Here is a 22,985-nt window from a genome sequence, read left to right as displayed (position 1 = left end):
AGTTTTTTACAAATTTAATACGTTTCCCCTATTTTACAACACTCCTTTTAGCGACGATCACACATAGGTGGCGCTTTTTCTTATCGATTTCATAATTTCTTCCTTTTGATAATTCCTTATTTTAAGTGTTGTAAAGTACTCAAGTATTATTTAATTCAATTGCTGAGTAGTCTCTTAAGTTTAACTTAATATACGTGCTGTATAATGCATAAAGATTAACGAATAATAAAAGAAGCCACTCTACAATTTATTAACTTCGCTTTCTCTTGGCAGAACTACGAACGCATGAATCTGGCCGATGCTTTGGTTTCCAAGACCTACGAGAATGGTGATCGTATCATTAAGCAGGGTAAGTTTCTCAATGATTTGCAATCTTCAAACATGTATTAAAGGAATGTTTATCTTCATAGGCGATGCCGCCGATGGCATGTACTTTATTGAGGAGGGCACCGTGTCGGTGCGCATGGATCAGGACGATTCGGAAATTGAGATTTCCAAGCTGGGCAAGGGCCAATACTTTGGCGAACTGGCGCTGGTGACACATCGGCCACGTGCCGCATCCGTTTACGCTACGGGCGGCGTTGTTAAGCTCGCATGTAAGTCGATTTCTTACGAATTTTATAACCCTATCTAAACCGAAGTCGAACATCGAAAACCTTTTAAATGCCTCGCTAGCCAGCGCTTTTAATGCTTTTGTTTATTGTTTCTTTTTTTTCTTCTTTTAATTTGTTTATGCACTTTGACGTACATTTTGCACTGTGTTGCGTGTTTTCTGTGTTGTATTGTGATTTGTGCCGTATTGCTTTGTGTTGTGTTGTGTGCTTTATGTAGTTCTCGATATTGTTTGCTTTGAGCGTCTTTTAGGACGTTGCAGTCGTCTCCTGCAGCGCGGCATACGAGACTATCGCTACCTGGAATTGGATCTGCGAGCTTATTTCGATAGCCTGCAGGCATTGTAGAGTAGACTGGGTTATGCGCCTATTGCAAACGTAGCTTTAATCAAATTCCGTCCAGTCCTAGACACGGAAGCCTTTGAGCGTATCCTGGGCTTCCTAACCGATGTCCTTAAGCGCAACATACTGATGTACGAGCAAATGTTCACGGAAATGGCTCGACGCAATACGAATCTGTGACCTGATGCATATAGAGCGATAGGCTTAGCAAGAAACATCATCATCATCACCAGGCCAATCACAAACTAATTGTTTATTGTTTTACAATTTGTTGCTTTAAAACTTGAATTTCATTTCGCCATAAATTTATTGTACATCGAAAGATGATTAAAAATTGTACAGTTTACAAGCAAAAATTCGATTTTCTGCAGTTTTTCATTCACAAAAGTTCACAAACACAGAGACACACACACAAATATCACGTATACGCAACGTTAAGCCTACCCCCCACAGATATAAATGTCTGCAGCCGACACAGACAAAACTGCAAATCCTCTTCCCTCCTCCCCACACGCAAATAAAATAAACAAAAGAGAGAGAAAGAGAGAGTGCAAAAAATATGTTTCCATTGTGAATGGTAAGCGCAGCTCCCTAGATTATTTATGAGTTGAGGCGCCTGTGGTTGGGAAACGGGTTCAACATCAAATGGGAGTGCAAATCTTATGGGCAATCGACTGGTGGCTCTCTCTGTGAATTGGGAATTGCAATGGAAATGGCAAACCGGGGCATGCAATCTTAATTTTACTGTCTGTCATGTATACTAACACAAATTTCAATTATTATTATTGTTTTGCAAGTTGTAAGTTCCTAAGGCATGTTATGTGTGTACTATATATGTTATCTTAAGTATTTACTATAATATGTCTAATACGAATTCTACTATTTTCGTTTATCAGTCCTCGATGTGAGAGCATTTGAGCGTCTGCTTGGACCCTGCATGGACATTATGAAGCGCAACATTGACGATTATGAATCGCAGCTGGTGAAGATATTTGGCAGCAAAAATAATATCACCGATACACGATAAAAAGTCTGAACAACAACCACAACAACAACAACAACAACAGCAGCAGCAGCTACAACAACAACAACAACCACTACCAGGCTAATGGGTTATTAGGACTCTACACATTTAAACGAAGGCAGCAAAAAACAACAACAACAACAGAAATATAACAGAAAACAGAAATAAAAACAACATCAACAAAAAGCACAGCAAATACCAATGCAAGCGCAAGCCAAACACAAACACACACACACACAAGCACACACGAATTCTTGATTCTTGATATGTTTTAAGCTGAGGCTGGATAATGAAATTCAAAAACAATGATAACGATAATATGATAAAACGATAATGATAATGAAAAGTTGATGCTACACATAAAGAAAAAAACAACAACAACAAAAAAACAAAGAAAAAACAAAACTAAAGAAAAAAGAAAAGAAATATTGTATTGTATGTATTAGCAATTGTAATTTAATGTATTTAATTGAAACAAAATGAGAAAAACTCACAAGAGAAAACCAATTGGGCGAATCAAGAAAGAAGGAATTAAAGAAATGTAATTTTTTTCGTGTGTCATTCGCTCAAATGAAATGTTAAGTGCATAGTTAATAGTCTTGTTTTTTCATACTTTTATTATGATTATTATTAATATATTATAATACTAATTTGTTATCAATTGATTTACGCATAATTTAGCACAATATAGAAGCAAAAACTATACAAAAAATAAAAAATAAAACTCGTTTGGCTTAATGAAATAAGTTTAATAATCGAAACAACAACAAGAAGAACAAGAAACCACGTTTATTGTTTAAATAAATATAATAAAAGAAAGATATCAAATAGTCGCAAATGAACACACATCAAACAAAGAGTTTATATCTACAAATGCAAAACAACCAATACAAATACTTATATAAAGTAACAAACTACACATATGCATAAAACAAATCTAATTTATTTATAAAATAAAGTAAAAAACCAATCATTGTACTAGTCTATATGTAAAATTGCTGCTTGCAGTGTTTACGAAAAAAAACAAAACAAAAACAACAAAAGTAAAAAAAAAGCATAAAAAAGAAGGAAACATAAAAAAGCTGATGAAATGTTTCAGCTAATACATTAATTCAAAATAAATACTTTGAAATTGTTTAATGAAAAATTATATATATGAGACACGCTAATGAAATGTTATGGCCCCTTTACCCGTCAAATATTAAGAGATACTTTTTGTTTTTGGGTTTCCAGCGAGCCAAAAACTAGCTCTTTCAACATTTTCAACAGATCTATTTAACAAACATACAATTTTCCACCTTCCAAGAATTTTTAAGCTCACCCAGCACAAAATGATCGATCTCAATATACGCGAAATTTTATTATTAATAACATTTTACTCAAATCATTTTTTCGAAAAAAGTTTCAATTTCCATTTCAATTGGCTCTACAAAAGAGAAGGCTAAAGGCACAATCAATATATATGTTGCATGGGATCAACTTAGAAAATCTTTGAATATGAATATGAAATATCTAGCGCAAGCATACATATAATCAGATCTGCTCAGTTATTATATGGTATTTGGTATTATGGTTTATAAATGATAGGACTCAATATAGCGAGTCCTTCTCTATAGTAGTTAGAGAGCAAAAGCAAAAGCAAAAGCAATATCAAAGGCCTAGATGTGTACTTAGTAGAGTTTTGTTTGCAATTTCAAGAACTAACATACAACAAATAGATACTATTTATGCGTTTTACCTAAACTGAACCTATCCCTACCCTCTCCCATCCCCGCACTCCTCTACCCATTGTACTCTATACTCTAGCACATAAATACATATTACATAGAGAAAGGGAGAGAGAAGCATGTAAATGTATCTGTATTTATATACTTATAACTGAAATGAGCTTAAATATGGTAAACCCAAACTCCAGTACTTTATAAACGTTACTTTATTGTTTGTAAAATGCGTAACTAAAACAAATCTTAGACACTTAATCAAGAACATAATATTACAACAACAAATAATAAGAAATAATAATACAAAACAAAAACATATACTTTCGAGTATATAGCTATGTAAAAGCATAAAAACAATTTAACTGGCATACCAACAGTCGACAGGTGTTCACAAAACTACTTATAATAATAATAATAATAATAATGAAAACATTTACATATATCATAATTTAATAAAAAACAAACAAACTTGTTACAGAAACAAAACAAAACAAAAACGAAAGGAAACAAAATAAAAGAAAAGAGAAATTAGTAAAATATGAAATCAAGCAAAATATGATTAATCCTAAAACTACAACTAATTGGTGTCTAGTCTATGTTCAAGACTTTAAAAGCAACAAAATTCTTGAAAACAAAAACCAGGCGTACATTAACAAAAAAAGTATCAAGCAAAACATAAATTAAATACGATAGAAATTATGAAGCGAAACTAATTATATAAGAAAGCTGAAAGTGCTGGCCATTTTCTTCCAACAAAACAACACAACACGCATACACACACGCACATACCAACAGCTACACATACACGATCGCACACTTAACACACAAAAAAACCAAACACTGACTAAACCTAAATCCAACAACAAGCAAAGCTCAATGAAAACGTTGAAAAATAAGCGAAACATGAAACATTTTGAAATAAAAACGCGCTATAAATAACAATTGAAACTATTTGTATTTTAACTGTTGTGTTGTAATTTATGCATAAAGCATATTTAATTATGTATGTGTAACAAAACAAAAGAAAACAACAAAAAAAACAAAGCAAAAAACATGTATGTATTTAATGAGAATATTTAAAGTGTAGACACTGCTAAAGAAAAAGAAAAAAGCCGAAAGAAAATATTTCATTGGAAACTTGCAATAGGCGTTAATAAATTTAAGGAAAACAAATTATATTCAATTGAAAACGCCGCAGAAGCTGCTGATAATACTAAAACAAAAATCAACTTACAATTTATTTGCTTTTCATTTACCAATGCCAAAATATATATTTATTTGAATTTGTCATTTAAGCGCAGCAGACATTGGCATGGATATCTTAAATAGCAAAACTAACTATATAAGTTATAGGATCAAAACCCCGGGTAATGTGTCGCAATCAGTGCAGAGGCAAACATGACGAATGAATACAAGTTTAATAAAAGCGATTAAAACACAAATAACGAAAACGTCTTCTTATTTCCAACTGAGAAATGGGGTAAACATCTAAGCGTAGCATCTTTTTTATTTTAAGAATTGCTAAATGGAAACCCTCCCATTTTTCGAAGCCATTTTATACCGACTTTATAATTTTTATTCACTTAAAAACGTAGTTCCAAATACACTTATAATTTTACGGTGTTTATTATATGTTTATGTATTTATCTTTATGTATGTGTGTATGTGTATTGTTTATTATCGTTATATAATGTATAAAGAACTCCGATTTCAATCGATCAGTTTCAATCGATAATGCACGAATGATAAGTGATTCTAATTCTTGTTCTTTTTCTTTTCTACCACATTTTTTTGGGTGTACCAATTACAAATTACGTTCTGATCCATTAATTTGGTATCAAAACTTTTTGAAACTTATTTACGTTATTGATATAAGCTGCTGATGTTGGATGTTATAGCTGGAGGTGGATGTTACCCATGGATGCCGTATTTTTTCCTCCAGACTGCAATTGTGTGATTTAAAATTGTTGTTTTGCTTTGTTGGTTTGTTTTTAGGAGGAAAAATTCATTTAAAAAATTGTTGTCTTGTGTAAAACTAGAAATCTAACTGTAAAGATCATCATCGCCATTGTCGCCTGGCGAGTTAGCTGGCATATTGGTGCCAGACCCTGAGGTGTTGCCGGAGTTACCGGGGAATCTGGAAGCAATTCAATGAAATCCCAGTTAACAATCAATTGATAAGAAGGTAAAATGCTTCTCGAAACTCACCTGAAGTTCTGTCCAAAGCCACGTGACTGCTGCAAAGTCTGAGCAAACATTTCGTATTTGCGAATGTCATTGTCCGAAACGGAACGGCGAGCAAACTTCATGGCCTCCTCGAAGTGTGCACGTGTAATCTCCGGCACTGGATCATCCTCATCCATCTGTGATATAAAAACAACATAGTAATACCGAAGACAATTTGATATATGGTGCAAACTTTAATACTTACGTCCATGGCGGAGTTCTGGTTCTCGGCACGATCCTTTTCGCGACGAATCTCGGCCTCGATGGCCTGGCGAATAGCCAGTTTGCAGGCACGTTGACAGATCTCAGTCAAATCGGCGCCAGAGAAGCCCTGCGTAACCTTGGCAATGTATGTTAGATCAACCTCCTTAGCGAGTGGCGATTTTCGGAGATTGGCTTTCAGAATAGCCTCACGCGACTTGTCGTCGGGCAATGGAATATAGATCAACTGATCTAAACGACCAGGACGCAAGATGGCCGGATCAATGATGTCGGGTCTGTTGGTTGCGCCAATGATAAACACATTCTTCTTGGCACCCATGCCGTCCATTTCGGTCAAAATCTGATTGATGACACGATCGGCAGCGCCACCAGCATCACCCACATTGCCGCCACGAGCCTTGGCAATGGAATCCAACTCATCGAAGAAGAGCACACATGGAGCAGCCGAGCGTGCCTTGTCAAAAATGTCGCGCACATTAGCCTCAGACTCGCCGAACCACATAGTTAGCAACTCGGGACCCTTGACGGAAATGAAATTGGCCTGGCACTCGTTGGCGATGGCCTTGGCCAGCAACGTCTTACCGCAACCGGGTGGACCGTAGAAGAGCACGCCACGGCTGGGTTGCATGCCAAACTTGAGGAACTTGTCGGGATGCTCGACTGGATATTGAACCAGTTCCTGCAGCTCCTTCTTCACGTTCTCCAGACCGCCAATATCTGTCCAGGTGGTGTTGGGCACCTCCACAACCGTTTCACGCAGAGCCGATGGACTGGACTTGGTCATCGCATAGCGGAAGTTCTCCATAGTCACCGCCAACGATGCAAGCACTTCTGCATCAATCTTGTCATCCTCCAAATCAATCAGATCCATTTTCTCACGAATTTGTTGAAGAGCAGCCTCCGAGCAAAGCGAGGCCAAATCGGCACCAACATGACCGTGTGTCTCGGCCGCAATTTGCTCAAGATCAACATCATCGTGGAGCTTCATGTTCTTGGTGTGGATACGAAGTACCTCCAAACGGCCAGTGGCATCGGGAATGCCGATATCGATTTCACGATCGAAACGACCGAAGCGACGCAGTGCCGGATCAATAGAATTGGGACGATTGGTGGCCGCCATGACAATCAAGTGGGAGCTCTTCTTCATGCCGTCCATCAGGGTCAACAGCTGCGACACAATACGACGCTCCACTTCGCCGTGAGTCTTGTCACGCTTGGGCGCAATCGCATCGATTTCATCAATGAAAATAATAGCCGGCGAGTTCTTCTCAGCCTCCTCGAATGCTTTGCGCAGATTCGATTCTGATTCACCGGCCAGCTTAGACATAATCTCCGGACCGTTGATCAAAAAGAAGAAGGCGCCCGTCTCGTTGGCCACAGCCCGTGCAATCAGAGTTTTGCCAGTACCAGGTGGACCGTACATCAGAATTCCGCGTGGTGGCTTAACACCAATTGCCTTGAACAGCGATGGATGACGCAGTGGCAGCTCAACCATCTCCTTAATTTGGGCCAATTGTTTGCGGCAACCACCAATATCATCATAACCAACGGCATTCAAAGACTCCTCTTCCTCCTACAGCAAAAGGACAATAGATAATATGACAATATGATATTGGATACTTAAATATTTTCTATAATAAATTACAATATAAGAGGTAATACAACGAACGCTTACCTCACGCTTGATGGGATCGCCATCACAGAAGATTACAGTCTCAGGTGCAACAATACAATAGGGTTCAGGATCGGTGAGCACCACTTTGAACTCAATGGGACGCATAGCGGCACGAACAATGAAGTTGTCGCCCATGTGGATGGGACGATACGCCTCCAAAAAGTATGGTTTTAGGTATATCTCAAAGAGATTGCCAGTGACGCCCTCGGTGGTGTCATCAATAGGTAAGATGCGAACACGCTTACCGTACTTGACATCCGGGCACGATTGCACGGACACAACATCCGACAAATGGACACAGAGATTGTTGCGCACAACGCGATTCATGCGGATCTTCTCGTCGGGACAGGTGTCATCCGTCAGCACAATGCAAACGGTCTCCTTGCGGCGCTTGCCCTTCAAAATGACGGTGTCGCCACGGAAGAGCTGGAGCTCATCCATTTTCGCCTAAAACACAACACGAAGAAAAACATTATATACGATAAGGTTAATATTCGCTCTATTGCTGATGACGTGGCCTTCATAAATTTATGGGAGCTTACCTGCGAAAGCGACACGACGGAATTGTCGTCATTCTGAGCCTCTTCAACGATCAGACGATTGGGACGATCTTTACGCTTCAGAATTGCCGTAGCTAGGTCTTCGCTGCTGAAACAAAGCACAATATTAAAAATCACTTAGAAAACAAACAACAACACTAAAGAACCCAAAAAAAAAAAACAAGGGATTGGATTGTTTATTCACCGTTTATCGGTTGAGGGTTGTAATTTGGGGTTTCCCAGAATTTCTTGCTTTTTGAGCTGTCTTTCGTCTTGCTCGCTTCGATAACTTCTCACAATATCTGTTATATCGATGTCCATCGGACAGACTTCATTATGCTGTTCACCGTTATCGGCATTGCTCTGGTTAATCGAGGAATGCAAGCTATTATTTTCATCGTTGCTGTTCGACATTTTGTTTCTTTTTTTTTTTAGCTAGTTTGTGACTTTATTCCTTTTATTAACAAACAGAAAGAATGTAAAAAGCACGCCTTGTAATGTTGTCATTAATCAAATCAATTGAATATTGTGAAATGTCTCCATGCTAACTAAGTCGCCCAGATATAACACAAAATCCCTCAACTCAACCCCAACAACTTCAAATCCCTTTGTTACAAAGAGAGGACTGCAACAACATCAATTGGACAAATGGCGTTTTTCGTTTGCATGCCCTAGTTTCGCAATTGCAATAGCAAATGCACAAATCGCGTAGTATGCCATTTGTAATTAACTATCAAATACATTGCAAGAAAGTCTGAAATTGTTTTAGTAAAATCTATGAGAAGCACATTTGTAAACAGTTTTCACTTAATTTTCTTATGTGGCCTTTGCATACTATTTTTTCTCTAGGGCCAATGACTGCGCGAAATTGAAGCTGTCTCATCGCCAGCAGTTCCGCTGTGCGTGTCGGCTTTCTTTTATCGCTGTTTTTTACACAAAATACACTTACCCCTTGGAATCACCCATGTTTAACGACTTATGATGAGACTTGTGAACTTAAATATAACAATTCCCGCTTTTTCCAATTAATTATATGCCTTTAAAAGCGAGCACAACTTCTTTTCAAAATCACAAATGATTTAGCTAAATGTCTGCACGGCCTGCCAACTAAATATAAGCAAACGAGTTGGCAGCTTGTTGGTCGAAAAGTGCTGAGTCGTTTGATAATTAGGGTTGTCATGAATTCAACAGACAGTTGAAAATAAAAATACTGTTTTATACATGCATGCTAAAATATACCATTTTACCAATTTCATGTATGGTTACACTTTCTATTTTCCACTTACATATCTAAACTTTTTTAGATATCTTGAGTTCTTAAAATAAATTAAATTCCAACTAAGCAACACGGATATTCCTTTTTATCGGAAATATGTTCAGTGGCAGTAGAAACTCGATAGGAAAGCAAATTACGGTTTAGACAATGTTTAAATTTATTGAACAAATACAAGATGTTTAAAATAACGCGCCATTTTCAACGCAACTTGAAAATATACCAATTACCTAAGATTCTGTATTTTGAATTTTTTCCCCCTTATGTTGAATCAAAAAAAGAGATCTTTAACGTATTTTTCTTATTATATTCCTCAGGAAACTATACTAATTCATTGCATTTTGCAAATAATACCCACGGACAAAAAAGCCTCATATTGTCAAGCCAGACAACTTATCGGTGTTGCCACCTCGTGCCAAGTTTACCGCATTATTTCAAAACCAAAATTAAACAAACGTTCGCTTTATGTTCAAGAAAATATCTTTATTTTACGACCGTGTTGAACGATTATATAAAGACATATATAAATACATATATTTCTTATATTGAATACAAAATATGCTTTTGCTATTTGACCTTTTTTTGTGCTAAATACACCGTTACATACAAAAATTTGTTGAACCAAAACAACGAGTAAATGCAGTTTAGTATTCAATTATGAAGATTTTGTTTCGTATTTGTTAAATATATATTCTTTTCATTGTTGTTTGTATTTTTTGGAGTAATTTGGATTCGAACTTTTAGCCGGCATGCACAGACTGAAACGAAGAATAAAGAGATAAATCAAATTAAAGCAAAATCATATGTATACCACATATAGAATATAGAAAACGCAAAAGTTAGAAAGCGTAAAATTATAGAAATATGTACATATACAGTAATTGTCACATTTGAGTAGATGAAACATTCGAACTATAAGAGAACTTTACTGTTACTGTTTTCTACATTTCATTCTCTACCAAGTCTTTTGATTGCCATTTGTTATGCTTTGCTTTGTAGTATTGTTTCTTACAGTAGTTTTTCACGAAGTTATTTGCTTAAATAAACTCTGAATTGGAACGTACCCTGGCAATGTCCACGCCAGTAATGTTCTTGACCAGCTCCGGCACTTTGTTGACAATCGACAGCACTTCGCCGGTCAACTTGGCAGCACCAATATCGCCTTGGCCGCTGGACACCATCGTGATCTTTCTAGCCTGAGAAAGAGGAGCAGCCACTTCGGCGGCAACCTGCAAGCGAATGAAATTTGTTATCACTATTCTATAGATTTGGCAAATAAGTTTATGTTACCTTTGGAAGTGTGTCCAAAAGCATCTCCACCATGGCGGCCTCACGATATTCACGATAAGCATCGGCCTTCTGTGCCATTTGCTCAGCTTCAGCCTTGGCCTTGGCTGCAATGGCGAATGCTTCAGCTTCACCGCGAATTTTAATCTGCAAGAAATTTATGGTAAATTAAATTTCGTATGGTGTTTAATTCTTGACTTACTGATTCTGCCTCAGCCTCGGCCTCCATAACCACACGCAACTTGTTGGCCTCGGCCAATTTCTCGAGACGATACTTTTCTGCCTCGGCCGGACAACGAATGGTAGCATCCAGTTCCTTTTCGCGACGCATGATTTCCTGCTCCTGCACGGCAATCTCTTGGGTGCGCTCAATAACCTTCACCTGCATCTGCTCCTCCTTGATGCGTTGCTTGGTCTTTGCCGCCTGCAATTCATAGGCCATGTCCGCTTCGGCTTTTTTGGTCTGCACCTCCAAGTCGTAGGCTGCTCGCTTCAGCTCGAAGTCACGCTGTGCCTTGGCAATGTCGGTGTCGTTAAGGAAACGCGCAGCCATGCGCTGCTCCTCGGCAATAGCCTCCTTAATATGAGCTTCGGCACGTGCCTCAGCCTCGCCAATGCGAGCATCGCGCTTTACTTCAGCTGTACGCGCCATACCCAAAGATTTCAGATACCCCTGCAAAAGAATAGTGCAATAAACGTATAATCAAGCGCATAAAGAAAGTCGCAATGGGATTAGGAAGACTCCAACACCACTACCACAACCACGATCAATCCATACGCACCTTGGAGTCGCCCTGAATCGTATGTACATGCAAAAATATACAACATATATTTTTTTGGGGTTACTTAAACATAAATTTTGTGCTTGGTATCAAATTATTTGTATATAGTGCATTTTTATATTAGTATTATTGTTGTATAGGAAAAGAACGAACTTACCTCCTCGTCACGCAAATCCTTAATGGTGTACGACACAACAGTGATGCCCATGTTGGCCAAATCACTGGAAGCTACTTCGAACACCTGCTTGCTGAACTTCTTGCGATCTTTGTAGATCTCCTCCACAGTCATCGAACCCATGATGGCACGCTGGTGTCCTTCGAGCGTCACGAGTGCCACATGATTAATTTCCGCCTCGGATTTGCCCAGAAACTGTTCACAGGCTGTCAGCAGCATGTCCTCATTCTGACCCTGCACCTTGACCTGGGCAATGCCCGTCACAGAGATTGGCACACCCTGGCTAGTGTAGACACACGGACTCTCCACTTGTAGCGTCATCGTATTCAGCGAAATTCTACAAAAGCCCAATTGATGAGAAAAAATGATGTCACGTACTGTGTCAAGGTCATATTGATTAATTATTACCGCTGTACTTGTTGAATCGTTGGCCAAACGAAGGCGCGTCCGCCAGGAACCAACAGTGGCTTCATGTAACAGCATCCTATCAAAAATAAAAAAAAACCGTATGTATGTATTTTGCTTTCTTGTTTACAAACAAAAAATGCATGTGCATAACCGTGTGCGCGTATGTACATTTATACGTATGTGTGTGTGCGTTATTTTGCCGCAACGGCGTTATTTGGGTGCGCACGCACGGCTTCGGCGTCTAGTTAGAATTTTGCTTGTACATAAAAATCGATAAGCAATGACGTCATTTGGGGGTGCTGCCGTCGAACAACGAACCCATATTTACAAATGTTTAATTGAAATTTTTTAATTTATCTATTTATAGTTCAATATATATACCTGATACTACTAGTGCCTCGTTTGGGCCACACGTCACAAAACCCCAAGTCATTGCAAAAAACTATAAAACTAAAAAGATTCGATTTCGTTTGTCGATTTTTTAGTTGCGCTTAGTATATAATTTGTAGGCGATGCTCTTATCAGACCCGCACTAAAAATAACGTAACGCCGTAAGGAATAAATGAGATTCGGAATACAAATATCGCGAATATATATATTAATCTGAATTTTTAGCTTTCGATAAAAAAAACTACGGAAAAGGCGACCGGTCCGTGAAACACACAGAAAGCAACTAATTTTTTTGGCGTGCGCACAGTGCGCATTGGATTCTCGCATTAACCCTTAGCTGATGCTGTGGGTTGCCACAGACATGAGTTGATCTGATAAGAAGGCATTTTTTGGGTACGTAAATTTTTTGTAAGATTTATTCTATATATTTTGAGTGACTAGGTACAGATGCAAATTTGGTTCTTAACTTACTTAAATATATTTAAAATATTACAACTGATGGCATTCTACTCATGGTTTATAATTTTGGTAAAAACTATGTAATAGGATTGCATTGTATTGAATTGAAGATAAAACGAAATGTGTAAATAAACTAAAAAGGAATCCGATTCTAAAATATACATACATACAATTTATATTCAAATATTATTGAAACAGTCGTTAGAACTACATCTATTATTTATATTGTGTTATGTATATAGTGAACTTGTTTGCCATCAATTAACTAATGGCCCGAAGATGAGCTGTCTGTAAAATACGGGTGCTGCATGGCAGCTTCGGCGCTAATTCTTTGATTCGGACGGCACACGAGCAGTTTTTGCAATAAGTCACGGCCCTTAGAGTTCAGTCTTGGTACAAGTTGGCTCCACGAAGTAATTGGTGGAAATGCTAAAAGCGAAAGATAACATTAGCACAGAATTATTATCAATATGTTAGAATGATTAAGGTAATTACATGGAAGCGCAACATAATCGGAGAGGTGCGAGACACCGGGCCAAGATTCCTCAGTTGGTGTGCCAAGCACCCGGAATATTTTCAGCAATTGATCGATCACATCAGAGCCAGGAAATAGTGGACGACCTGCGTCAGCCAATTCAGCCAATATGCAACCAGCCGACCACATGTCAATGCTAGTCGTATATAATTTGGCGCCAAAGAGCACATCTGGGGGACGATACCACAGCGTTACCACCTCGGCAGAATAGCATTTGACTGGAATCCCAAAGGCGCGGGCTAAACCAAAGTCGGCCAGCTTAAGTTCACCATTCTTATTGATGAGCAAGTTTTGTGGCTTTAGATCTCGATGTAGCACATTGTGGCTGTAGACAAATAATTGTTTAAATTGCATATATGGATAATATGTTGTGCTCACCTGTGACAAAAGGCCAAACCGCGCAACAGTTGTAGCATAAAACTTCGACACACTGCCATATCGATTTCTCCATTCAAACTGTCAAAGTACTTTTTTAAGTCCTGATCGCAATGCTCAAACACGAGTGTCAATTTTTTATCGGAGTGCAGCACGTCGCATAACCGAACAATGTTTTTGTGCTTCAATTCCTAGGGAAATATAAAAGTGACGTTATGAATTTAGAGCAAAGACAACAACGGAGCAAAAACAACAAACCTTCAGTAGGCATATCTCTCTCAGCGCGGAACTAGGCACGCCTTCGTCGTCCTCATCTAAACGTACTCTTTTTAGTGCTACTATTTCCATAGTATCTCGGTTCCGGCCCTTGAACACTGTCCCGTAAGTGCCCTCACCAATTTTTTCCATTTTATCATATTTTTGCATGTTTATAAATTAATTTTGTCGCGATTATCTGAAAAAACTGAGTATGTTGCCAGACCGTCATAAATCAGCTGTATTTCGTTCGCTTATCTAACAGCCCTGGCTGCATCAATTTGTCTATGTAGGGCTGCAGAGAAATTAAATTTGTCCAGAATCGATATAATAATCAATTTAATTTACAATCGAAATTGAAATCCTAAATTGTTTTATAAACGAATAGACTTTTTTTTATAATTAAACTACAACTGTGCGTTTAATAAATAAAATATTTCTTCTCACTTCTTATTTAAGGTTACAATGGATATATTAAACGATGACACTTTAATGCGTATATTTGGTTATTTAGATCTAAAATCGCAACAAATTATAACAACTATCCATCCACGTTTCTACGATTTAATGCCAAATGTGTGGATTTTGCAGTACAAAACCGTGAATATATCATTATTTGAAGCAAATTTTTCGTCAGAATCTTTTGAATATTTCCTTGAAGCTATTCGTTGCACAGTAAAGGCAATCCGGCTGAGATTGATGACATGGGAGCATTATGAAGTTCTTATCAGCAAAATTTTTCCGAAAGTTGAGGACTTTCGTTTTTCAACAGTTCCCAGCAATCTTCTAACCGACGTTGAGATACCAAAAATAGCCAAATCCTTCCCAAATCTACTAACGTTCAGCCCACAAGGCCATTTTTGTGGAGTGCATTTCAATACTTTTCCCAAATTAGAGCGACTTACGCTCACTTATTGCCGTCGTTTTTTCATAAACAATCTGTTAATAATTATGAAAGTATGTCAGCTTAAAGAAATTAAGCTTTGCATGTCTGAGCAACATCACTTTCAATCAGTTGCTTTCCGTCTGCCTTTCGATTGTGTGCAACATTTAGAATCTATTAAAATAGATATAGATGAATTGCCCTGGTTCGAGCGTGAATTAAGTAAACTCCAACATTTAAAAGAATTGACCATTTGTGGGCCTAGGCAAAGATCCACCCTCTATTTTCTCATCGATAAATTAGATTGTTTTAGGCATAAAAGGCATTTAAAAATCTTAGAAACATGCAACGCTTCCAATACGTTGGGCACTGTTATTAACGCTGGACTTCAAGTGGATGCTCTAAAAATTGTCACAGATAATTTATTATTAGATGGTTTTGGATTTTTTACTAATCAAATGTTTGCAAATATAAAAGAATTGTATTTTAAAACCTGTTCGATCTCAGAAGAGCATAGCTTTGAAAGTTTAATACATAACACACGACATTTGGAACTTGTAAGCGTTGAACAATGTTTATTTGGCTTTGATAATTACAAGTTTGACATACCACAAATTGTTCAAAACCGTTTTCAACCCATACGAATAAATCTATATCAAAATGTCTTCGAGCCGACAGTAAGTAATTATTAATCTGTATCTATATTTTTTTAATAATTAATTATTATAGTCACTTCCTTGGAAATGGAGCACCATTGGCGATAGTTATATGCTTCAAATCATTGAAGGGAGAAACTACGAATACTCCTTTGAGCCCGTTTATATTGCTTTCAAATAAATAAATTGATTAAATATTGCATAAACATTATAACTTTGTCTATTAAGTCAAAATCAAATAAAAAGTTCTATTCTATTCATTCTATAACACAATATATCCAAATAGGGAAAATTTTATCAGAAAAATAGCTTCTGACAAAAAGCCATTTTATTTTTCAAAAAGTAACTGCATTGTGGGGAAATTCTGTTAAAAATTGTTGGCGTAGTACGTTAACAGAATTATCGCTCACCATATTGGAGGTATGTATGCTAACATCGATGCTAATAGTATTTTCATATCAAACATCGCCGAAACATCGATGGTTTTGTAGAGAATTTAAATTTTTTGATAATGCAACACAGCCAAGTGAGACCGTATTTATATGATTTTGTTTTGAAAACATTTAAGAACTGTTTCCAATTGTCGCTTCACCTTCACACTTGAATGATAATAAAAGACATTCTTTTGATGTCTACATTAAAATAACGCCTTTTTAATGAAATGTTCCAATTGCGATATCAGTTGGCACTTTCAGTATATTACCCCCAAGGCACAACACAAGTGTTAAAAAAAAAACTTAAAAAGCTAATTTTGTAAAGAAAAAAAGTCATACTCATCTAATTGTATAAGATCTTAAATAGGTAAAAATGCATAAAAATTGTTTATAAACAAAACCATCGATGATTATAATAAGAAATCGGTGTGAAGAAAATTTCAAAATCGTCGATACATCGATAGTGCCATCGATGTTTCTCCACCTCTACTATAAATTATTTCGGTATAAAATAAATGAAATAAAATAGTTTTTAATAGACTTGTGCATTTAAGTGAACACTCTCGGGAAGATTTAATCAACATCCAATCTTTGGTGAGTTCCATGCAGCTGCGCGCAGTAAAGGAAAGGTGAAAATTTATGCGCATTTCGACACCTTTGTTTTGTCAACGCTTATATTTTGCGCAAAATAATAAGTTGAGTTGTTGTTGTTGGGTAGTCGTCCAACACCAACCACAGCAGCACAAACACAGACGGAGACAGCGAAGTTGGCTCGCTTGGCGCAGGCAGAAATAGAGCAGAGAACAACAACAGCAGCGGGAAAAACGCAAAACAACAAGAATCAACTGAAGAAATACATAAAAACAATAACAACAAGAGCAAGAACAGCAATAATATTAAGGAAATGGCTAATACAAACATGATTAGCAGTAATCACAACAGTAACAACAACACCGCCGCCTACACTTACAATAATTACAACAGTGTTAGTGCAGACAGCGGCAATAGCAGCGGCAGCAACAACAATAACAATAACAACGGTGGCGTCGTTGTCGTTGGCAGCGAGGTGCAAACGTTGCGTGAAGTCTGCAACATGCTGAATACGGGCGCCGCAAGCAATTATATGATACCAACAGGTGGTTGTCCATACGATCACATTATCACAATGATGCGTGGTCTCAACCTGCAGGACGATGGCATCGTGTTAAACAACAAAATAAAGGCCATCGAGACCGATTTCTGCAACATTGTGCGCGACGAATCGATGCTATGGTATGTATATTTGTAAACATAGATACATATATAACCGTAAGTGTGTGTGTCTGCTTGGCGTCGTCCATTGATGATTAATACATAAAAATATAAGTATGTAGAGTAGTGTATGCTAGTATGTACGTTTATTTCCGTAAAAACATGCATACATACACATATACATATCTATTAACGTCTTCACACACACACTCTCACGTACGTACGTATATCTGTAAGTTGCACGTACGTCAGAACGCTTTGTATATAAAAAAAATTTACAACCTTTTATAAACGGTGTCGCAATTCACAATTTTCATCCATGTAAATTCACTTTGCAGAGCAAAAGTAGAATTGAGAGTTTGGTAGATCAACACAGACAGAGAGAGAGAGAATAAGCACCAAAGAGAGAACGAATAGAAATATGTCATTTTCCCGCCAGTTGGATAAAAAATATTCTGATGCACGTTGTCGTTGTACAAGTGTATATATTATACATATGTGTGCGTTGTGTATGAATGTGTAGCATACATATTATTATTTATTTAAGCTTGAGCAGTGCAAACAAAAGTTTATGCAGCTTATCAACAATGCTCGTATTTTTCAGTTCAAATCGAAATTAGTTGTTGCAATTAGTTTATTTTAGAGGAATTTTCTGCTAGTAACAAAGCTAGCTATGGACATACATAGATATGTACATATTTGTTTGCAATTGAATTGTTGTCTTTTATTGGTGTTTCAATATGTAAATAAAGTGAGTCAGCATTCCCGCAAAAAAGAAAGCTGATCTTCCTTTAACATAATCAGGGCTGGAACGCATTCTGAATCGTTAATGAACCGGTTAGAATTCGCATAGCTTTTTCGTTGTACACAAACAAAAACACTTCTTATTATTGTTTTTTGCTAATTGTTTATGACCTTTATTTACAGCGAATCGATGGACTACATGAACAACAAAGCTTTAAGCGACGCTGAGACTGCACTTAAATTCGCTCTCTTGTTTTCGTCACGCAACTTTGACGCCTTGGCGATGAAGGAAACAAAGGTTCGCAGTGCCATGCTGAAAATCCTGGAGACAAACTTTATCAATGCAGATGCGTATCGACAGCACGATAAGAATCGATTGTACAACTCGATAACACTGTTGGGCGAGTATTATCATCGTGTGCGGCTGGCCGATAACGCGCCGATAACTATTCTGGGGGATTCTCTGCTCAATTTGCTAACTCGCGAAATTAATGACATTTCGGTGGTGATGAGCACTCGGCTGGCACGCTTGGTCCTGTCGCAGATCACGTTGAACGGAGAAATAATGCGAACGCGTCACAAGGCGGATATCGATCAGTTACTGTACCATGTTAGGCGGCATCTGATCATGCAACCGGCATTGACTGCCAAGGTCAAAGCGATGCTTTTAATGGTGCTCGACCTGTTCTACAGTCACTTCAAGCATGTGGGCAATGATTTGGAGGCCATGTACACAGATTATCTGGTTGTGGATGACGACGAGGATGAAAGCTTCAACAACAATAACACCAGTGGTGAGGAAGTGCCGCAGTCACAGGCCACGGATTCCTACAACAGACAGCATGAGTCCGCCTCGTACAGTGAGGAGGAGAACGGCAGCAGTGCGAACACTTCGGCGCAGGAAAAGCCAAAGAAATGGAGTGAACAGGTCTGTGAGGATTCCCTCTGTGACATTGGATATGGCGATGAGCAACAGCCGTTTGGCAATGAGAACCCAGCACTTGCATACCAGAACAATGATGCTTCCAATGTGGGACGTCAGGCCAGACGAGGATATCAGCCACGACATGCGCCGCGACCCCTGAAACAATCACACAACCAAGCGCCTCAAGCCGAGTAAGTAATGTAGTAAATGCCAATGTGAGAATGTAAGTGTAAATCAGCTCGATATTCTTTGCAGCAGTGTTGGCTCCGATCAGTATCCATCCATGGCTAGCAGCGAGGATCGTGACGAGACGAAGCCATTGCCCAGCTGGCGGAAGACACGCTTCAATCGGAATAATGATGAGCAAAATGGACGCTCACGTCACGATCAGCAGCGCCGCTATAGCATCAGTTGCGATGATGATCATCAAAGTGTGCGCAGCGATAATGGCGGTAATCTGCGGCTTTATAGCATACACGATCGCAGGAAGCACTCGCAGGAGCGTTACGAACGCAATCTTGGCGGTGGCGCCAATTACAATAGCATTGTTAACTCAAATTGGGACCAGCGCGATGATCGCAGTGAACGCTCGTACATAAGCAACTATGAGCGAGGCAACAACTACAAACGTGGTGGACGATACAACAATCACAATCGTAACACGTACGACAAGCCCCCACGCTTCCAGAAGCAACAACAGCAGCAACAGCAACAACAGCAGCAACAGCAGCATAGCCAACAGCAACACAAGGACCATCAGAAAATACACAGTGAGACCTGGCGTCGATCCAATACGGCTATCAACAATGCATATCAGGATGAGAATTGTGCGTTTAATTCAAATGGACCAGAGTCAAACAGTCGCAGTTCATCGCGTGCACGCACGCTACCCCGTCCACCCAAATCCCAAATGGAGGAAGGTGGCCGCAAATCGAACTATCGCTACACACAAAGTCCAACGCGTGGTGCTGGCAGTCAAGGAGGTGGAGGTGGAGGAGGGTCCAGTGGACCGCGCAGCTTTCCGCGTTACAGCAGTCAGAGCAGCCTGGCCAGTGAGGCCTCGAGCACGTTTGACAGACGACAGCCGCCTCCGTCACGACACACACAAAATCAGCATCAACATCAACCGCAGCGCCATCGTAACTTTACGCGTCGCTCGCAGCCGAATATCCATCAGCCGGAAGAGCATCAAGAAGGACACCAAAACTCACAACAGCAGCGTCAAAGCTCTGACAACAACTGGCATGAAGCTGGCAAGGACGACAGCGAATTGGTGCGCAATGCACAACAAACCACAAAATACATGAACTATCTGTCGGCGAAGAAATGAGAACGAAGCGCGCGCTGCAAAAGAGCAAGAGAGCATCGTTGCAGCACAAACGGCAGCAGCAGAAGCATCTACAAATTAATGGAGTGAATTACAATAAGCACGAGTATCATTTTTGTAAAGTAATTTTATAGTTGAAAAGTCTGCAACGAGATTTTGTTTGTAACATTTCTATCTGCCTACTCCCTCCTCCTTCTCCTGTAACAATTTTTGCTCCCACTAAAACTTTGTAATTTTTTGCATGCTGGGTTTAGCATATTTTTGATTTTTTTTATATTTTGAATTTTAAGCTAATTTTCAATTGATAGATAATAGTTGTGCCGTTCGTTGTGTGTACTTCACCACTATATAGAGACCTGTTTGTAATCTAAAATTGAGCTCAAATGTTGACCTTATCTCGTGGCCATTAATCGTCTAATCTCCAAGTCCCGCCTCAAATAAATAGAACTAATCACAAAACTAGCCAGGCTCAAGTTAAACCATACATCCACAACAAATACACAAATATAAATAGTAAAATGAAAAAGATGCCCCTGCTATGTGACCATAAAACAATTGTAAATATCTATTGTAATCACGACAGATCAACCAACCCGTACCCCACATCTACATATACATACATATATATACATAGGTTCATACATACATAAATATACACCAGCATGTTATATACATTTCTTGTTAGCAACTAAGTACAAAACGAGAGTCATAAAATCATGAAACAAAAATCCTATTTCTATTAGAAGTGTATGAAGAAAATTTTGTTGTTTAAATGTTACATATGCTCATAGCGCAAGTTGTATTTTAGCTAAATATATACATATACATATATCTAAATGTCATGTTACAATTCAGATTCAAAAGGTTTATTAAGATAAAATATACACCAAGATATATATACATACATACAAAGTCACGTGCATAGCTTAACATAAATGAAAGTGAGTTATTTTAAATAATTAACAGATTTGTTGAAACAACAAGGAGCCAGAAAGTGAATTGAAAATATTAAACTTGGAACACATACAACACATACATATATATTGCATAGTAATAGTATTTTAAGTATAACAAGCGTTTAAAACATAGTTGATATAAATATATATATACATACATATATGTATATATGTTAATATATGTATACATGAATATGTTGGCCAACATATTTAAGTACATAACACTAACAACTTTAATAAACAACAAATTTTCAAGACTTTGATTTCAAATTCGAAATTGTACATATATGTTTTTAAAGCTAAGTGGTAATATTATAAAAAATAGTAATCATGCTTTGATGATATTCAGATTCAGTGTGTAAGTCTAGCGTTCGGCCTGTTCCTTGGGTATGACCACCAGCACTTCATAAGTACGAGCACTTACTTCCTGTTCATTGTAAGGCATGTAGAGCACACGATGCGATGGATGCACTTTGCCCAAGATTGTGTGGCCCTGATGAACGCCACGACCGGTGTACAAGACTTCACCCAACTCCGAGTAACCCGCCACAAGTGCATTCGTTGGAACCTGGCCATTTTGTGACGTCTCCCATTTATATTCGCAATCCGTGAGTATCAACAGGTCCACTATAGAATTGAGTTGACGAGCATGACAACCATGCGATGCAAAGACAGCTCGCGCTTGGGGAACATAGCCACCCGGCAAAAGATCTTCCTGATAATATGCACGAGCCACGTACGTATCGTATCCCTGTGGTGTGGATCCACTTTGAATAGCGCCGTCGAGCTCAATCGCAACAGAAGGATCACTTAAATCAATGGGCACCCATTGAATTGGCAAACGTTCCACATCATTATCGTCATTTTGAGAGCGCGCAGCAAAATTCAAGTAAATGCGATGTATACGTTGGCGGTGACAAACGGCTCGACATTGTGGGCAGGTAGTAGAGCGTCTTAGCCAACGATTCAGACAGCCCAGATGGAAAATATGGCCACACGAACTTGTAGAATATATTATATCGTTTGCATTATAAAATTCGTTACAAATTGCGCACAAAACATTGAGTGACTCAGCTTCTGTTTCGGGTTCTGACACCACAGACATGTTGTTTGTACTTGCGCCTAGTGCTTTTACTAATTGCAATTTGGCTAAGCTCCGCCCTTTTTATTTTCAAGTTCTATTTCACCAGAAACAATTACTCTACTATGCACACAAGATCACAAAATAGCCGATGAGTGTTTGTGTTATATTCGTTACCACAACTTGAGTTAAAGAATGTCCTATTTTACGTCTTCAAAATATACCGACTGGTAGATGAGAACGAATTTGGCTGTTATGTTTATATTTTGTTATATTTTGGTTGTGTATTTCCTAAATACTATTTAGTAGTGCATTGGTACAGGTCAGTGACTTTCAACTGAAAATACAAGGTAAATACAAATATTGTTTATCTAAATATGCTCCAATTTGAATGGCATAAGCCCAGCATTTGTTATTTTTCGCGGACAA

The 22,985-nt window shown here is 38.3% G+C and overlaps 7 protein-coding genes across 16 annotated transcripts in view; 3 read left to right on the top strand and 4 right to left on the bottom strand.

The window, feature by feature from the left end:
• Positions 1-6,598, top strand: part of LOC132793708 (cAMP-dependent protein kinase type II regulatory subunit) — a 41,551-nt gene extending 34,953 nt beyond the window's left edge. For 4 of the 5 annotated variants that reach the window (XM_060803760.1, XM_060803758.1, XM_060803759.1 and 1 more), the window contains 3 exons: positions 274-349; positions 411-596; positions 1,850-6,598. In XM_060803760.1, coding sequence (XP_060659743.1) covers positions 274-349; positions 411-596; positions 1,850-1,980 — 393 coding nt within the window. In that variant the 3' untranslated portion in view covers positions 1,981-6,598. Of the gene's footprint in view, positions 1-273; positions 350-410; positions 597-1,014; positions 1,315-1,849 lie in introns of those variants that run through there. The other variant, XM_060803761.1, reaches the window with a different exon arrangement.
• Positions 5,271-9,483, bottom strand: LOC132793707 (transitional endoplasmic reticulum ATPase TER94). 3 transcript variants are annotated; one of them, XM_060803756.1, is made up of 6 exons: positions 9,310-9,483; positions 8,364-8,469; positions 7,822-8,268; positions 6,130-7,719; positions 5,907-6,061; positions 5,271-5,835 (listed from the first exon to the last, which is right to left on the bottom strand). In XM_060803756.1, the coding sequence occupies exons 1-6, from the start codon at positions 9,324-9,326 to the stop codon at positions 5,742-5,744; spliced, it is 2,409 nt and encodes an 802-aa protein (XP_060659739.1). In that variant the 5' UTR covers positions 9,327-9,483; the 3' UTR covers positions 5,271-5,741. The 3 variants fall into 3 exon arrangements, with proteins under 3 accessions (XP_060659739.1, XP_060659740.1, XP_060659738.1); XM_060803757.1 differs by having other exon boundaries at positions 8,364-8,466; XM_060803755.1 differs by lacking the exon at positions 9,310-9,483 and adding an exon at positions 8,566-8,791 and having other exon boundaries at positions 8,364-8,466.
• Positions 9,484-10,262: 779 nt separating this feature from the next.
• On the bottom strand, positions 10,263-12,937 carry LOC132790980 (flotillin-1). Of its 2 annotated transcripts, XM_060799747.1 has the most exons (8): positions 12,667-12,937; positions 12,286-12,361; positions 11,860-12,214; positions 11,703-11,714; positions 11,123-11,593; positions 10,924-11,067; positions 10,698-10,862; positions 10,263-10,391 (listed from the first exon to the last, which is right to left on the bottom strand). In XM_060799747.1, exons 1-8 carry the CDS (start codon positions 12,716-12,718, stop codon positions 10,374-10,376), a joined length of 1,293 nt encoding a protein of 430 aa, XP_060655730.1. In that variant the 5' UTR covers positions 12,719-12,937; the 3' UTR covers positions 10,263-10,373. The 2 variants fall into 2 exon arrangements, with proteins under 2 accessions (XP_060655730.1, XP_060655731.1); XM_060799748.1 differs by lacking the exon at positions 11,703-11,714 and having other exon boundaries at positions 12,667-12,936.
• Positions 12,938-12,980: 43 nt separating this feature from the next.
• On the bottom strand, positions 12,981-14,549 carry LOC132790985 (cyclin-dependent kinase 5 homolog). Its single transcript, XM_060799757.1, has 4 exons — positions 14,303-14,549; positions 14,048-14,235; positions 13,630-13,994; positions 12,981-13,563 (listed from the first exon to the last, which is right to left on the bottom strand). The coding sequence occupies exons 1-4, from the start codon at positions 14,468-14,470 to the stop codon at positions 13,400-13,402; spliced, it is 885 nt and encodes a 294-aa protein (XP_060655740.1). The 5' UTR covers positions 14,471-14,549; the 3' UTR covers positions 12,981-13,399.
• On the top strand, positions 12,984-16,888 carry LOC132790983 (uncharacterized). Of its 2 annotated transcripts, none has more exons than XM_060799755.1 (4): positions 12,984-13,068; positions 14,759-15,859; positions 15,912-16,258; positions 16,802-16,888. In XM_060799755.1, the coding sequence occupies exons 2-3, from the start codon at positions 14,765-14,767 to the stop codon at positions 16,017-16,019; spliced, it is 1,203 nt and encodes a 400-aa protein (XP_060655738.1). In that variant the 5' UTR covers positions 12,984-13,068; positions 14,759-14,764; the 3' UTR covers positions 16,020-16,258; positions 16,802-16,888. The 2 variants fall into 2 exon arrangements, with proteins under 2 accessions (XP_060655738.1, XP_060655737.1); XM_060799754.1 differs by lacking the exon at positions 12,984-13,068 and adding an exon at positions 14,337-14,425.
• LOC132790977 (myb-like protein AA) lies at positions 16,745-20,777 on the top strand. Of its 2 annotated transcripts, none has more exons than XM_060799744.1 (3): positions 16,745-17,544; positions 18,451-19,383; positions 19,451-20,777. In XM_060799744.1, exons 1-3 carry the CDS (start codon positions 17,177-17,179, stop codon positions 20,520-20,522), a joined length of 2,373 nt encoding a protein of 790 aa, XP_060655727.1. In that variant the 5' UTR covers positions 16,745-17,176; the 3' UTR covers positions 20,523-20,777. The 2 variants fall into 2 exon arrangements, with proteins under 2 accessions (XP_060655727.1, XP_060655726.1); XM_060799743.1 differs by having other exon boundaries at positions 16,746-17,544; positions 19,448-20,777.
• Positions 20,778-21,614: 837 nt separating this feature from the next.
• Positions 21,615-22,743, bottom strand: LOC132790987 (uncharacterized). Its single transcript, XM_060799759.1, has one exon. The coding sequence runs from the start codon at positions 22,578-22,580 to the stop codon at positions 21,840-21,842; it is 741 nt and encodes a 246-aa protein (XP_060655742.1). The 5' UTR covers positions 22,581-22,743; the 3' UTR covers positions 21,615-21,839.
• Positions 22,744-22,985: the final 242 nt, after the last annotated feature.

This window comes from Drosophila nasuta, chromosome 3 (genome assembly GCF_023558535.2).
Source record: "Drosophila nasuta strain 15112-1781.00 chromosome 3, ASM2355853v1, whole genome shotgun sequence".
In the NCBI taxonomy this organism is placed as follows: Eukaryota; Metazoa; Arthropoda; class Insecta; order Diptera; family Drosophilidae; genus Drosophila; species Drosophila nasuta.
Note: the sequence above shows the minus strand (reverse complement) of the source record. Positions and strands in the feature narration are given on the sequence as shown.